This window comes from Mytilus trossulus, unplaced genomic scaffold, assembly GCF_036588685.1.
Source record: "Mytilus trossulus isolate FHL-02 unplaced genomic scaffold, PNRI_Mtr1.1.1.hap1 h1tg000024l__unscaffolded, whole genome shotgun sequence".
Lineage (NCBI taxonomy): Eukaryota > Metazoa > Mollusca > Bivalvia > Mytilida > Mytilidae > Mytilus > Mytilus trossulus.
Window position 1 is genome coordinate 5,276,341 of NW_026963290.1, and position 15,773 is coordinate 5,292,113.

The following is a 15,773-nucleotide window of genomic DNA, read 5'->3' on the forward strand; positions in this document are numbered from 1 at the left end:
GGCAAAATGCAAATTCACAAAGAAAATTAGAATAGAACTTATGCCAAAAAAGTACATAAAATCAACAGGTCACGGGCGGCATCTATCCGTATAACAGGGGATTCCAACCTTTTGATCCCATTCAAAAGCACTGATCGTTAATTAACGCGCACCTGGACACCCTCCCCCCTTTGGATACGCCACTGGACCTCTACATTTTGTTTTACCGAAGGATAGAAGTCAAAATTTGAAGGTGAACAAAAACTTTCTAGATTGAAATGTTTATTTATTTTTTATCGAAATTTTATTTTCGAATTTTATTTTCAAGTTGCAAAATCACGAAAACATAAAATCTTTATTCATGTCAAAACAAAAATATCCTTAATGTGCCTCTTGTTAACGTCATACGTCAACTGTCTCGTGTTGCATATTTTACGAGTACGGAAAGTGCCGAACAGGCTTATTCTCTCGTGTGATTGGTTAAAAATTGTACTCTCGTGATATCACGAAGATTCACGGCCATGTTCTCGCCCGTCATTGTAGATCACCCATTGGAAACCAAATTTGCATTAACATTGTGCTATCGATTAACAAATCGGGTTGAATAATAGTGGAAATAGAACCCTTTAACTAATTTAAATGTGCCCATATATTCTTCATTGAATTTTGATGGAAAAAGACATATGTAATAAGTGAATACTGGACTTAAAAGTGAATATAAACCTTCGTTTATCTTGATTTCCTTGGAATATTTACGAGCGCCATTTGGGAGATGTGACTGACAGGCTACATCTAAGAATATCAGTTTTAATGACTTTTAATCCTTCTAGATCATGAGTGGACGTCCCCGAACAACGTCCTTTGCTGAAGGAAATAAAGCCGGATCGACTGCACCTTACGGCGGAATGAGAACAATAAGTAGGTATCCTCCATCAGTTGCAGTACCGAATTGGGTCATCACACAATCAACATGGCGACCAAGAAATTGCTAATGATTTCCATTTACAGCTACATAAATTTAAGTTTCTGCATTTAACGTTCAACCCATGCGATTTCGCTTTCATTATACACGTTGGTTTTAAACCACGTTGTCAACAGCTTAGTCTGAACAACTGCACATTCCATGACTAACTGATATAATATGAAAAAGTGATTCACAATATAAAAATTGCATCCAAGGCACTGACCTACCCAAAAAAATAACCGATGTACATGTGCTTCAAGAAAAAAAATAGTGTATAAATAGATTATTGGTTATCAAACAATTATTTTATTATATATTGTGTAAGCGGCCCTGTGCATGTAGTGTAAAAACGAACATGACCATGGCATGGGGGCTAGCTAGCACTGCTAGGATTCAAGGAGAATAATTATGCATTGACTTGCCAAAATTCTCTAACTGCTACCTTCGTACATAAAATTATGGAGCAGAGCTTTTAAGATGGCGAATACCAAGATGGCAGGGCTCACACTGATGACAGGCCCGTAGCCAGGAATTTCCAAAGGGGGGTTCGATGGACTCACAAACTCGACTTTAACAGTCACAAAATTCGAACAGAACATTGACTTTAACAGTGCTTATTCTTTTTCAAGGGGGGGGGTGGGGTTGGTCCGAACCCCCCCTGGCTACGGGTATGGATGACTGGTGTGTACAACTGGCATTCCTGTCCGTCCCACACCTTGTCTATTGTGACCGTCAGAAGTGGTATAAAGGAGTTAGATGGTCACTTTCCCATTAATGATTTATAACTTTATAGTAAAAGTAAAAATGTTTGAATCGATAGGTCATTGTACATGTGAAAACTGCCTAATTTTGAGAAAATAAAGGGTGGCAGATTGACAAAAACTTGCATAAATGAAGAGATAAATGGAAATGAACAATTTTTTATCTGATTTATATATATATTCAAAGACAGTAGGCAAAATGTAGTGCATCTATTTTGTATGGGTAAATATCCACTTTTTTATATGGAATGAGCTCTGACGTCCCATGGACCAGCTTGCCTGTCGAAACACTTTTTTAACAGCCGTTGCACGTGGGAGTAATCTTTGACTGTCTTTCATTATGGTAATATTCTGTATACATGTATATATAGCACAACAGGGTTGGCTTTCAACTCAAAAGCTATAAACTAAACCTTTAACAAACCTATTCAGAGTGGAAATAGTTATGACTTATGACTGATACTGTTGACAGTTCTCTAAGATGGCATATTATTTTGGTATTAATATTCATTCACTCATAGGGTATTTGCATCAGAAATAAACATGATATTCTTTAAAACCAGTTAGTAGCAAGATACATGTACATCATACAGGTTTGTGTTCTTGAAACTTCTTGACATATGATGGTATGATACTTAAAATGAAACAACATTCAATGATTCTTAATTTTATAAATTTCAAATAAAGATATACATGATATAGCTTTTTGGGAGAAAAGATTCCATTTTCAAAGAATTTATCGGTTTTACTCAAAAAGACTTGGTTAAGAAAATATTGTGTTTTGCACATTCAAAGTAATATTTCTTTGAAGAATGTTTCCCCATTTGACAGGTTTTCCCCAACCTGTTAAAAAGGCAACAATGATCTCAGTTACAGATATAAAGTTGGTAGATTTGTATTGCAAGACTAGAGAAAAATATAACTGTTTGACTACAATGAATTAATGGCCATTTATGACAAAAAATAAACATGAACATTAAAGATGTAAATAAAGAAACTGATGGCAAGATATGTCATTGTAAAAATTGAAAAAAAAATATATGGCAGCATGCCAACAAGCACTTCTCTGTATTAATATTCAAATAGAGAAGTCACTTTCCCCTAAGATTCTGAAGTTAGGAGAGTCCTATGATTATGCTAGTTAGCTGGCACTTATGCCAAATTAAAATATATGTGTGGTTCCAGTTACCCGACGGACCATGAATATTCTAACGTACATGTATATTTCAAAAATGTTCATTATTTTTTGGTCGAAGAAGACAACAATATGTTGGTTTTTTTTTATACATGTACTGACACAGGCCCAGTCTTCGTCAACAAACTTTTAAATCTACAGGCCCGGAGCTCAATTTTTGAAAATTTTTAGGTGGATTCTGTTGGCCTGTAGATACAAATGTATGATTTAAACAGGCCTGAGAGCAATTTTACTAGCCTGGGCATAATAAGGACTAGGTAGGTAGGTAGGGCTGCCACTCAGCGTGAAGACTGCTGAGGCCTAGCTATAGTAGTATACTAGTTAGTGTTCTCACTAAGAAGTGTTTTTGACTTGGGAAAATCTATCTGTACTTATATTTTTCTGAACTTTGATGTGACAAGAATGTACAAATGTATACAAAGGAGAAAGCATATTGGTCCAGCAACTCTTTAAACATCCATAGACAAATGCGATAAGTTTCTCTTAATCAGATTTATGAATTATTGTTTTGTCTAAATTGGTCAAAATGTAAATCAAAATTTAAATATTTTTCTCTTAATTTGTTGTAGTGTATACATGTATTTATGATTATATGATTGATATTAAAGGTAAACAATTATATCAAAGGGAAATGACAATTTATACATGTTTTCCATTGTTATATTTAGGGATTATGCAATTTTATGACATGTATTTCTTTTTCATGTATGTACATCACTAATTGATAAGTAATTAGTGAGATTATAACATAGATTAATTCATTAATTAGTCTTTTCATCTTTAGAAATGTTAGAAATGTTAATGACCTTTTTCCTAAGGTGTTTACTTATTAGCAATTGTATAGCAATTACATTTTCAAATTCATTATTCACATTTGTACCTCAAGTGCATTAGAATACATTTTTTCAAACCTTGGATTAATTCAAACCAAGTAGGAAAATATAAACATGGTAGAAAAAAATGTGCAACTGTTAAACTTAAATGTATTCCATGGCGCCATCTGTAGTATTTTAAAAGAAAATGAAGAAATTGATCCATCCTCTAAGGACTCTCACTGCTTATTTACTCTAAATGAATATTGTAATCAATAATACATGTACTATGTAACTACAATATTTCTTAAAAGTTACATTCAAGTGATGAATAAGCCCAATATTACTTATTTCTGTAGGTACTTCCCAGCACAAAAAAAAATCAGTGTTACTGTTAATGTTATCCCACCTTTGGCTAATCCTGTTGTCCATTGGAGGTTACAGAGTTACAATGCTGAGTTTACCAAAGAAGGTATATTAGTATATTTACCCAACACATGTACTCACTTTCACTCTTAAGTAGGGGTTCCATACTACCTTGGACAGACTATTGCAAGGGTCCATGTCATAGCATTAATACATGAACACTAGGTATGGGTATTTATTCTTGCAGAATATAAGGGATAGGGCCCATAGGGGTACATTGTACATGTATATTTTGTATTCTTAAACATGATGTTATCAATACTCTTATTCTTCATTTCAGGTAAAGACGGTAGTAAAGTGACAACTGTTTTAGCCACTGCTGGAACAGGATCAGATAGAACACAAGAAGTGTCATATACTGATGCCAAAGTTATAGGAAATGGTTCCTTTGGGGTAGTTTATCAAGCCAAGCTAGTCGAAACCAATGAACTTGTTGCTATCAAAAAAGTCTTACAAGACAAAAGATTCAAGGTTAGTATTAATCATATGAATTGAAAGGGAGATTAATCTTCTTTTTGTCAATTAAACTAGCTTCACTTCAAAACAAATGTATTCAACTGTCAAAATAACTATATGGTTATGGGATTCTTTTTACAGCAAATCATGGGCTTGGCCATTATTTTATTCCTAAGGGTACATGTATGTAATCAGAAACACCTTAGGAGAATTTTTTGATAGTTTATAAACTATACCAGCTAACATCCTAACATGTCTTTTAGTCATTTGGATGCACTTCTTTTTAACCAATTAAGTATTGTGGTTTTCCTAGGAAATCATAGATGTTGACATCATGTTGTCATTGCTTATCTTATTTATAAATTATATGAGGACCTACTCACTTTGCAAGATTTACATACAGTTTGTCTTGTATATTTTATGTATTATATAATTGATTGTCATGTATTGTTTTACTTATATTTTAGAACAGAGAATTGCAAATAATGAGGAAGCTTGAACATTCAAATATTGTGAAATTAAAATATTTCTTCTACTCAGCTGGAGAAAAGGTAATTATTATTTCTTTGTCTAGATATCGAGGTCAATACAGAAGATATAAATGAACATTGTAACATTGTGTTAAATAGCTGGACTTTAAGCAACCAACAATCAATCAATGCATGATAAATATTTCCTTTATCTATAGTTCTTTCTGTTTGAAACTAATTAATATCAAAATGATTGGTTGTCCAGGTGAAGTAATATTTATTGTAAAAAAATTTTTATACCAGAAAGTTTGTTACATAATAATAATGTATTGCAATTATGTAACATGTATACATATACGTCGTCAGAATATTCGTGGCCGAAATTCAAAATGACATTTTCATCTATCTTTCAAAAGCCAATTTTCATGTTTAATACATCAAATTAAAGAAAAATAATAATCTGAAGTTCATGTTCTTCCTGTTACAATGTAAGACACAGGCATCTGAATATTTGAAGAATTTTTGGCTTTAAAAAAGTATCTGAATTTCTTATATAAACTGTATGAGTGAGAATAAATGACAAACTGTATGATACATGTACTTATATATACACATGCAAACACCCCACCCCCCAAAAAAAACCAAACAAAACAAAACAAAACAACCCAATAAACAAACATAAACACTGGTCTATGAGATGTAGATGTAAGCAAAACCAGCAAAACCAAGATTTTCTTAAAAAAATATATGATTTTTTTTTTAAGTAGACATACTAAACATGTTAAACCGTCTTTTTGAGCTAAAACAAAGACAATATGGAAGATTTGGAATTCAACTTTATCATTTTGTTTAGTATTTGTGCTATTATATTTGTATTTATACAGTTTTGCAAAAAAAAAAAAGGATTGATTTTGACATTGTCGCTTACACATGGTTGAGGATAAAGTAAAAAATTATGTAACTGTATCTATACATTATTACATAATAAATAAAATTTAGCATGAAAAATTCATATGCAATATTGGACAATCAATAAAAGCATTTGTACAATTGTTGCACAGCTAGTAATCAGGATTTATATTAACTGATTATTTACTTGCATCCATCATTTACAGATATCTCTGATTACCACATAACAAATCTCCATTGACTATACAACTTGTCATATTTTTGTAATATTTACTTTATCTCTTATTACTTAATTCATACTTGTTTATGTTTTTCTACAGAAAGACGAAGTGTTCCTAAATTTAGTCCTAGAATATGTTCCTGAGACCGTTTACAGAGTAGCTCGACACTATAGTAAATCCAAACAGACAATTCCTGTTTTATATATCAAGGTAAGCTGTTACAGAAAATACAGTATGTTTTTTTGTTACATGCATGAAAAAGCTTTGCAACATTCATAGACAAATTTCTTTTTGATTAAGATAATTTATTCCATGCATGAAGGCCGTACATTGAACTAGAATGGTTTACTTTTATAAATGTTATTTGGACGGAGAGTTGTCTCGTTGGTCCTCACACCACATCTTCCTATATCTGGTTCAGCAACCTGTGAAAACATTGTCATCAAATAAAGACATTTTGCTATTGTTGTGTCTACTACCATAAAATCTGAGGTTTCAAAAAAATCATCTTCTCAGGGCTTTTTGAAACCAAATAATCCAAAACAAAATAAAATCCTATTTTACAAGCATAGCTGAGGGGATGTTACGTTTTACCTTCAAGACAAAAAAAATATATGTCTGTTTCCTGCTGCCAAGGCAAATAAATCAGGTAGGGGGGGATTTTTTTTTTTTTTTTTTATTATTATTTTTACACTCCCTGTCAGATTTCAGTCCGTTAAATGTTGTGTTTGGTTAGGGTCCTGTATCCCAAAATGATTTAATCTCCTTAAGAGGCTTTAATGGAATAATCTTCGCAGTGCTGTTATGTTTTAAACAGTAGTTGTAGCACATTTGTGCTGGGAGCAGCCATTTTGGTTATTTGGGCATAGTAAGATACGGATCTGGATCAGACTTTAAACGATTTTTTTCTGGAATTGAATAAAAAGATCTAGGGTCGGGGGGTGGGGGGTGGGGGTTTGAGACAAGGTCGGTCGGGAAACAGGAAACAGACATATATTTTTTTTGGCCTCAACTGTCAGTGCTTCTGAAATTGGTTTTCATTCTCTTACTTTTAATTAACCGTAACTGTACTTTAACCTATAATGGTTTACTTTTTAAAGCGTTATTTGGATGGAGAGTTGTCTCATTGGCACTCACACCACATCTTCCTATATCTATAATGTAACTAATACAAAATGCTTATTACCACAAAACAAAGATCAAGTTTGAATTTGGGAGGCGTCACTTTTACTTTTCTAGTGCCTCTTTACATATGGAAATTTGTTGAATTTTTCGTTTCCATTCTCTTACTAAAGTTTTTCTTAATAAAATTTTATGCGACTTATACTTAATGAGTTTTACTACAGAACTTTGATCAAGTAAATATTTGGGTTGCATCAATTTTACTGTTCTTTAGTTATGTCTTTTTTTATTGCAGTTGTACATGTACCAGTTATTTCGAAGTTTAGCATATATTCATTCACAAGGAGTTTGTCATAGAGATATAAAACCGCAGAATTTATTATTAGACCCGGAAACAGGTGTACTCAAGTTGTGTGACTTTGGCAGGTAAGATAAATTCATTAGAAAAAGATAGTATTCCTGCAATTAATACCCTTGTGGGGTTGGCTTGATAGTTATCAATAATCAAGACTTGATAAAAAAAACTTTTGAGATCAACAGACAATAGTGTATACAGATTTAATCAAGTAGAACCTTAATTAAAAATTAGGAGTTATCTTCCTTTGTTTATTATTATACAATGTAGTTGACCCATTATCTCCAAAACATATTATTGCCTCACCGTGCTTTAATTTGTTCTATGCAGCATGTCAACTGTTTGATTTATAGTTACAACTGCAATGAGTTCAATTGAATTTTAGTCTTCAGTGTTCACAATCACTTTGATTTCATTAAGCTCCTGATGAAATTAGAATTGTTCACTTCTGAAAAAAAAGTTTCGCTGGTGAATTGTTACAATGGTTACTTAAGAATTATTACCTTGCATCTACAGAAAGTGAACAATGAATTGAAAAAAAAAGTGTGGCTTTTCATTGCATTTCCAATAAAAAGTATTCAGAAGTTATAAGCTGGCTGTTAAATTAAATTTTGAGTAAACTTGAGTAAAGAAATAGATTCAGAGGTTAAAGCTGAAAAAATGTTTATTGTAATTTATAATGACATCTAATTTTATGATAGTATAATTGTGTTTTTGCTGTAAACTTACCTTTCTGTCAAAAGGACCCACTTTGAATTGTATATATTGTAAGACTTGTGTATTAATATTTTTATGCCTTTATTTTCAGTGCCAAGGTTTTAGTAAGGGGAGAACCCAACGTTTCATACATTTGTTCAAGATATTACAGAGCTCCAGAGCTAATATTTGGTGCTACAGACTATACATGTCAAATAGGTATTTATACTTTAATAGCTAACTACTGGCAGCAAAGATCTTCAAATGTTTTTGGACAAACTCAAAAGCTTGTCAAAGATATGAAAACATAGTTTCAGTGATAATGTCATTTTGTATCAGTTATCAAATTATTTAGGCTTCTACTGTAAATTTAGAAATTATTGCGAGGTTTTAATTATTGTGACAAATGAGACAGAGTTGTAAACCCAAAAATTTAAACTTGAATTTTGAAATATTTTATAGGAATTCAACAGGATTTTTCTGAAAATCGTAAAAATTGAAATCGCATTAAAGTCTTAAGGTGGTACCTAACACTTTAACTAATATTAATTTGGCTCGTTTAATTTTCTTAAAATTTTGACAAATTATTTACTTTGACCCTTTGACAAAAATATAAAAATTTCAAAAAATTTGAACCAACCGTTTTATCAGAAAAATTACACTGGTTATATAGCAGTTTGACAAACACTTATTTTGATAAAGGAGAAGCTTAACATTCCCTTATGAACACTAAGTCATTAAAACGTTCTGCTGATTTTACAGAGTTATATCCCTGTAGTGTAAGGTACCAACTTAAATGACAAAATTGCAATAATAAATGCACGCAATAATTTCTGAATTTACAGTACTATTTTTGTTAATGATGTATTGTACTAGTGCCATGGACAAAGTGGCATAGTTAACCCCTATTTTTGACATTATATCTGTTATGTTCAATTGTTGTCAATATTATGAAATTTTATATGACTCTCATACAAATTGGTTTAGTTAGCTATAAAATTAGTTTTAACCCAATATTTTCTACATTTTTAAAGAAACGCCTGTTCCAAGTCAGGAATATGAGATTTGTTTTCCATTCGTTTGATGTGTTTTACCTGTTGGACTTGCCATTTTGAATTTTCCTTCAGTATTTTTGTTATTTTACTATTTTAGTGGTCCACAGAAATAAGTATTCATTGATTTTTATAAACAGTGAAATATTGATTTTAACATAATTTTAAATTTAAGTTTAGGCATTTAAATGTCAAATTGTGGATCTATTGAATGTCAAATTTTACGTCTGAATATGGAGGTGTAAATTACCACAAGCCCATCAAATTCCAAAGTTTTCATCTCCAAAGTAACTATTTTCACACTTACAGTGATTCTTTTGAGTATTGCTGATGTTTGCAATTTGCTTGTAACCTTGTTCTCATAACAAGACAGAAATAAATCTGTTGAATCTTTTCATAACAAACTAGTAACTAAATATCAAAATTACCTACAGCTGTCTATATCATCTAAACCTACTGAAATTATTTCAAAATATTTTTTAACATTTCCCACTGATTCAGGCTGTTTAGTTAGAATTTTCAAGTTTTCTTTTTACCTTAATATTAAATGTATATGAACATGATGACTTTGATGGCAATGTTTGAATTATTCTGTCCTTATTTTAGATGTGTGGTCTGCAGGGTGTGTTCTGGCCGAATTACTTCTAGGCCAGCCTATATTTCCTGGAGACAGTGGCGTTGATCAACTGGTAGAAATAATAAAAGTCCTAGGCACCCCAAACAGAGACCAAATAAAAGAAATGAATCCTAATTACACGGAATTTAAATTTCCACAGATAAAAACACATCCGTGGAACAAGGTTTGATATTAATAATTATATATACACCATAAGAGTAAACTATAGATGGCAAGAAAAAGATACTAAAAATAGATAAAGAAAGACATCTAGAAATCAGTAAATTATTTTCAACTATTGAAAAGTGTCTTAACTGTCTAAACAATCTGACAGAAATTTTTTAAATCCATTTGAGACTTGTCAATGATACATGTATGTAATCAACATAAACTGCAAAACACTATGAAACAATAAAGACCACCAATCATTATTTAAATGTCAATCATTGTGAAAAAACAAGATTCACAGAATAGAAAGTACAATCATGACAATGATATATTTGATGAGAAAAAAGCACTAAATATAAATAAACAGATGTACATGTATAGTAGCTACAAAAAACTGTGTAGATAGAGGTACTACTGTAATAAACTGTATAATCATCAGCTTACTTATAAGACACCATATATTTCAATATGGACTAAGATTTCACACTTGTCACATTTTCAGATTTTTACATATGATGGGCTCAATAGCAGAAAGAAACTCCCAAATAAAAAATCAATGTACTTACCACTTTTTGCAAATGATGTAGTTGACCGAGGCTGTCATTTTATAAAGCATGTGATTTCCCTAAATTTATGAAAATATATGACATGACCCATTTACTGTGCCTTGACAACAGTAAGATAAAAATAATAATTTCAGCTTTCACTTGTATCCTAGAATATAAAATGTAATATATAAAAGAAATCATCTTGACGTATTAATATTAAACTTACTTATTTGTATTGTAGGTTTTTAGACCAAGAACACCACAAGAGGCTATACAGGTTGTCAGTCGGTTATTAGAATATATTCCGTCAGCTAGAATATCTCCTCTTGAAGCATGTGCTCATTGTTTTTTTGACGAATTAAGAGAACCATCTACAAGGTTACCCAATGGTAGAGAATTGCCTCCCTTATTTAATTTCACCCCTCAAGGTAAGTACATATACATGATATAATTTTACATCTTTATTTTTACTTTCTATAAAACGTAACATGTATAGAAGAGAATTGAAAAAAATCTTTACTTCTGGACTTGCATTCGAATAATCTAATATGTGGATTTCCAGTTAAAATATCAAAAAGCAACAGCTTGAAGAACTGTTACTTTTAAATCATTATGGGTCATAGTGAGGCACTTTTGATGCATTAGGTGTTAATTTTATCCTTTCATCAATCCTCTCTGGTTTCCAATGAAATAAATAGTGTTCATCATAAGTGTCCAATCTCCATATTCCGGTGTATAACGTACTATGCAAACGATATGGGTTTTCTATTTGTTAAGTCTTTTTGTACCCCATTTGTACAGGGCTATTACAATCACCTTGTCCATTTATTCATACGCCTAATTAATACTTTTGTCACATATTTGATAGCAACTTATTAACTTCATTTAAGACTAGCAGCTTGTACATGATGAGTGATCACATCTGTCAGACACCTTCAGGGTATTCTTTGCAATACAACATGTGCATTCTTGTGAAACTTTGTGTGCACCTGATGAACTTAAATAGTGAAATGCTTTTCCTGCTAATACATAATCTACTATTATTTTAAAGCAGTATAGTAGCAACATACCTAATTATTCAACAATATTTTAAATCAGAATAGTATTATTTATAATTAATGGAATTAAAAATTTAATGAACCTGTTTATTATATTTCAGAATTATCAATACAGCCTAATCTCAACCCTAAACTTATACCTCCACACATTCGTGCCATTGTAAATGACGGGCCACAAAGCTCATCTCAGGACACTACAACCAACCCAGACGCCCAGGGTACAACAGCCACTGGAGGCACAGCTTAGAGATATAGTACGATTTTAGTGAATCTACAGCAGGGATGTCACCAATGAATAGTTTTACAATGATGTGATATGATAAAAATTCGTTGATTGGAGATTGGCATGTTTTAATTTTGATCATCCTCTTACTGCAAGTAAAACATTGGGATGATGATGATGATAAATTGTTGACGGATATTGTTGAAGCTTGTGATTATAGAAAACAATTTTTATCTGAAATAATCAATGGCATTTTTATCCACGATTTTATTAGTTATATTCATACAGAGTATGAAATTTTTAATAATGATTGTTCAGCGGATGCCAAATAGACTCCAATCATACTGCCGAACATTTGTTTGACGGACAGAGTTTGCATGAGTGTGTAAATGAATGAATGAATTGTTGTGAATGTTACTTGTTATAGCAGTACAGAGTACCAGTATACAGAAGAAAGCATTGTAGACATTACCTATTTTTCGGGCCGACTACAATGCTTACTTTCTAAGGTTGGGGAGCATTTTTAGTAAAGTGCTTTCTTGCCTATAAGTTATGATGATAGTCCTAACTTCGATGTCTCCTTATTACTTAATCTGCATTCTATCGATTCAGTTTTATATAACAAAGAAATTGATGGAATGTAGTATGTGATTCATATTTTTATTTATTTGAGCAGAACTTACTTTGAAAGTGAAGAAATTGTTTTATTTAAACAAGGAGTACTGCATCATATGGATTACATTAAGAAAGAGAGAAAAATACTGATAGTATGTAATATATTTATTGTTGGGGCTATTCAAGAAAATGTCCTGGGTCCTTTGAAGGCATTAATTTTTGAGGATGATAGGGCAAGGTGAAATTATTTCAGTGAATTTAAATAAATAATATGTTGATGTTAGGAATCAGAAAAACGTTCCTTAAACATGTTAAAAGAAATCAATTTTTTGGGAACATCCAGATTTTTTGATATTTTCCATGAAAAGGACTAACTGAATTTCAGTCTATCAATATTGGGACAAATGTTTCCTGTGATTTTTTATGCTCTTTTGAGATTTGTTTTTGTGTTTCCTTCTCTTATGCTCAATAATTTAACAGATAGATAGTACAGCTTTGGTTATGTAAGAAACTATGATATGCATGATGTAGCAAGTTTTTTAAGTCCAGAGTATGTAAATATTGAATTCAGGACATGGATTTTTATTTGCAGCTAAATTCTACAATAAGGAGTAAATAAATACAGCTAGCTTAGGAATTAAAAATGCATCTGAATTTTACACATATTCAGTTATAATAATCATAGTAAATGACGCAAAAAGGTTCTTCCTCTAGTTTTTTTTCTAGAAAGAATCCAGAAGCTGACTTATTCGAAAGTGATTTATAGTTTTATTTTTACACATTACCATAAACCAATCTTACAATCAACTGTTTTTACACGTTTTATTAGACCTTTCACTATTTTAAATGAGATGAATGTTATTTTACTGCAGGTTAACAGCCATATTGGCACACTGGTCCACAACTATGATCACATGCTGATTTAAACAGAACAAAAATCTAAATGCAGAAGTGTATGCCTTCTTCTTTCAGCTTTAATTTAAAGAACACTATTGTTTCACACTAGTAATCGGAAACAAATAGAAAAGGGAGCTTCAAATTAAAGGAGAATTTTCCCGTTATATGTTCTAATAGTATTTATTGATTATGTGATTTTATGAACATAATGAAAGCGTTGACACAGTATGTATGAATCCTTGGAACAAGAGGTCACTACAATGTTGTAAAATTTCCTTGACATCTATTTATTTGCATTAGCAAAGACACTGTTTCTTATCTTCCATTCATGTTATTTATTATTTTCTATATTGTAACATTTTTTTCTATTGAAAATATTAGTGGAATATATTAATACAAATGAATTCAGTCTCCAAATAAAAGGAAAAGTGTTTTGTTACTAGTCAGGAGTGGATTTCACAAAAAAAACTTCAGACTAAGATTGGTTGTACATGTTAGTCCTAAACAATACAGTTTACTGATGATCAATCTTAGTCATAAGTTTTTTTTTGAAACTGACTCCAGATTCCTTTTCTGTCTAAGACTTTGGACCTAGAGTTTTGGGGATTGGTTTAAATATCATTATTTGTACTTTTTATCTTAAAAAAAAGTTAACTTGAAAGATAATTTTACAGACTTTCAATTGATAAAAACTGAAAAAAATAAATCCTGAAAATACTAAAAATATGTTGCTAATGTGTTATTGTTATTTTTTCTTTGTGGTAAAGAATTTAAAATAGAATAAATAATTTGTCTGATTTTGTCTACTTATTTTTATATTATTCTAATAAATTATTAATGACTTGATTATGAAAATGAAAATAGAAAAATATAAATGTTATACCAAAAAGTTAAGTGTCAAGTCTTTTCTATGCCAATACTATGTTCTTTACTTCTTAAATTGTTTTTAAACATTGTACAATGAAAGTTTATAGAAAAACATTTCAATTCAATGTTTTGTGATATGTTTAAATCAGACTGGAATCTTCAATGACAAGTCTTATATTGAATTAAGATTCTATAAAATTGTTTCCAGCCATTTACATTTCATGAATCATTATAATGGTATAAAAATAGAAATCTTAAATTTGAATCAGTTACAATTTATTTTACCTATAAGATTTCTTTTAAGTCATTTCACTTTCTTTCTTTTTTGAAATTTGTACAAACGATGAATAACAAATCCTTAGTGAAAAACTATTTTTAAGGAATAAATCTGAAAAAGAACAAGGCACTTTTACACGAGACATTTTAAATTCAGATTCTGCAAGAAAAACATTGTTTTCATTACATAACCAGTATTATAATCACAGTAATCGATCACATGCAGTGACATATTTCTGTCCTGAGATTGAAAACATGTCAGCACTGTATTCTAGTTGACATAGTGAATAATATTTAGTAAATTCTGTGTAATTTGAACATTATGATCAGTGAGGAAAGGTGTTTGTTTTAGACACATTTCACTGTAGTTACTATGAATACGTGCATTTTAGGTGACCACATCTGTTCAGTTGTGTATGATGTAAAATGTTGGTAAATAAAAATTAAAGATGACAATAAATCTATGTCTTTTTATGTCTATTGAAATGATGTTCTAATTTATTAATAATCAGGTTTTTATGGCCTTCAACATTGAGCAAAACAATACCGCACAGCAAGCTATTAAAGCTATAGGATTCTGCTTCATAATATTTCGAAAATGATCCTTAATTCATGTACAATTTTATGAACATTCTATGGGCATTATGCTTTTCAGTCTTCATTTATTTTTCTATTTGTTCATGCATCTGTCTGTCTGTCTGTCTTGCTCTCCAGGTTAAAGATTTTGGTCATGGTCGTTTTTGATTAAATTGAAGTTTCTCATAATAAGATTCCTCTAATTTTATTGCCAAATTAAGAGTTTTGACCCCAATTTCATGGTCAACTGAACATAGAAAATGATAAGATGATAGGAGCATCCATTTTTTATGGACACATGTAATAACTTGAGAACTAGTCTTGCTGTTCTTTTCAAATTTAGATATTTGGTTTCTGGATGAGAAAGTGTGTTGTTTGATCTTGACAATATCCACTTATGCTGTTCAGGAGTTGTGGCATATGCTAACTTTTACAATGACACATTGTTATACCATTATACACATGTCACTATAACAAACATTATACTTAGTTACTTGTCCAGTAGTGGATT

The 15,773-nt window shown here is 31.0% G+C and overlaps 1 protein-coding gene across 1 annotated transcript; it reads left to right on the top strand.

The window, feature by feature from the left end:
- The first annotated feature begins 467 nt into the window (after window positions 1-467).
- On the top strand, window positions 468-15,146 carry LOC134698907 (glycogen synthase kinase-3 beta-like). The gene is made up of 9 exons (XM_063560587.1): window positions 468-897; window positions 4,418-4,608; window positions 5,061-5,144; window positions 6,293-6,403; window positions 7,611-7,741; window positions 8,479-8,585; window positions 10,025-10,218; window positions 10,992-11,178; window positions 11,910-15,146. Exons 1-9 carry the CDS (start codon window positions 813-815, stop codon window positions 12,053-12,055), a joined length of 1,236 nt encoding a protein of 411 aa, XP_063416657.1. The 5' UTR covers window positions 468-812; the 3' UTR covers window positions 12,056-15,146.
- Window positions 15,147-15,773: the final 627 nt, after the last annotated feature.

What these genes read in the sequence shown, in the direction of transcription:
- LOC134698907 (XM_063560587.1), top strand. Translation starts at nt 813, where the DNA reads ATGAGTGGACGTCCCCGAACAACGTCCTTTGCTGAAGGAAATAAAGCC. An exon ending in TACAAGACAAAAGATTCAAG is followed by an intron (nt 4,609 to 5,060) that starts GTTAGTATTAAT and finishes CTTATATTTTAG; the next exon opens with AACAGAGAATTGCAAATAAT. An exon ending in TTCCTGTTTTATATATCAAG is followed by an intron (nt 6,404 to 7,610) that starts GTAAGCTGTTAC and finishes TTTTTATTGCAG; the next exon opens with TTGTACATGTACCAGTTATT.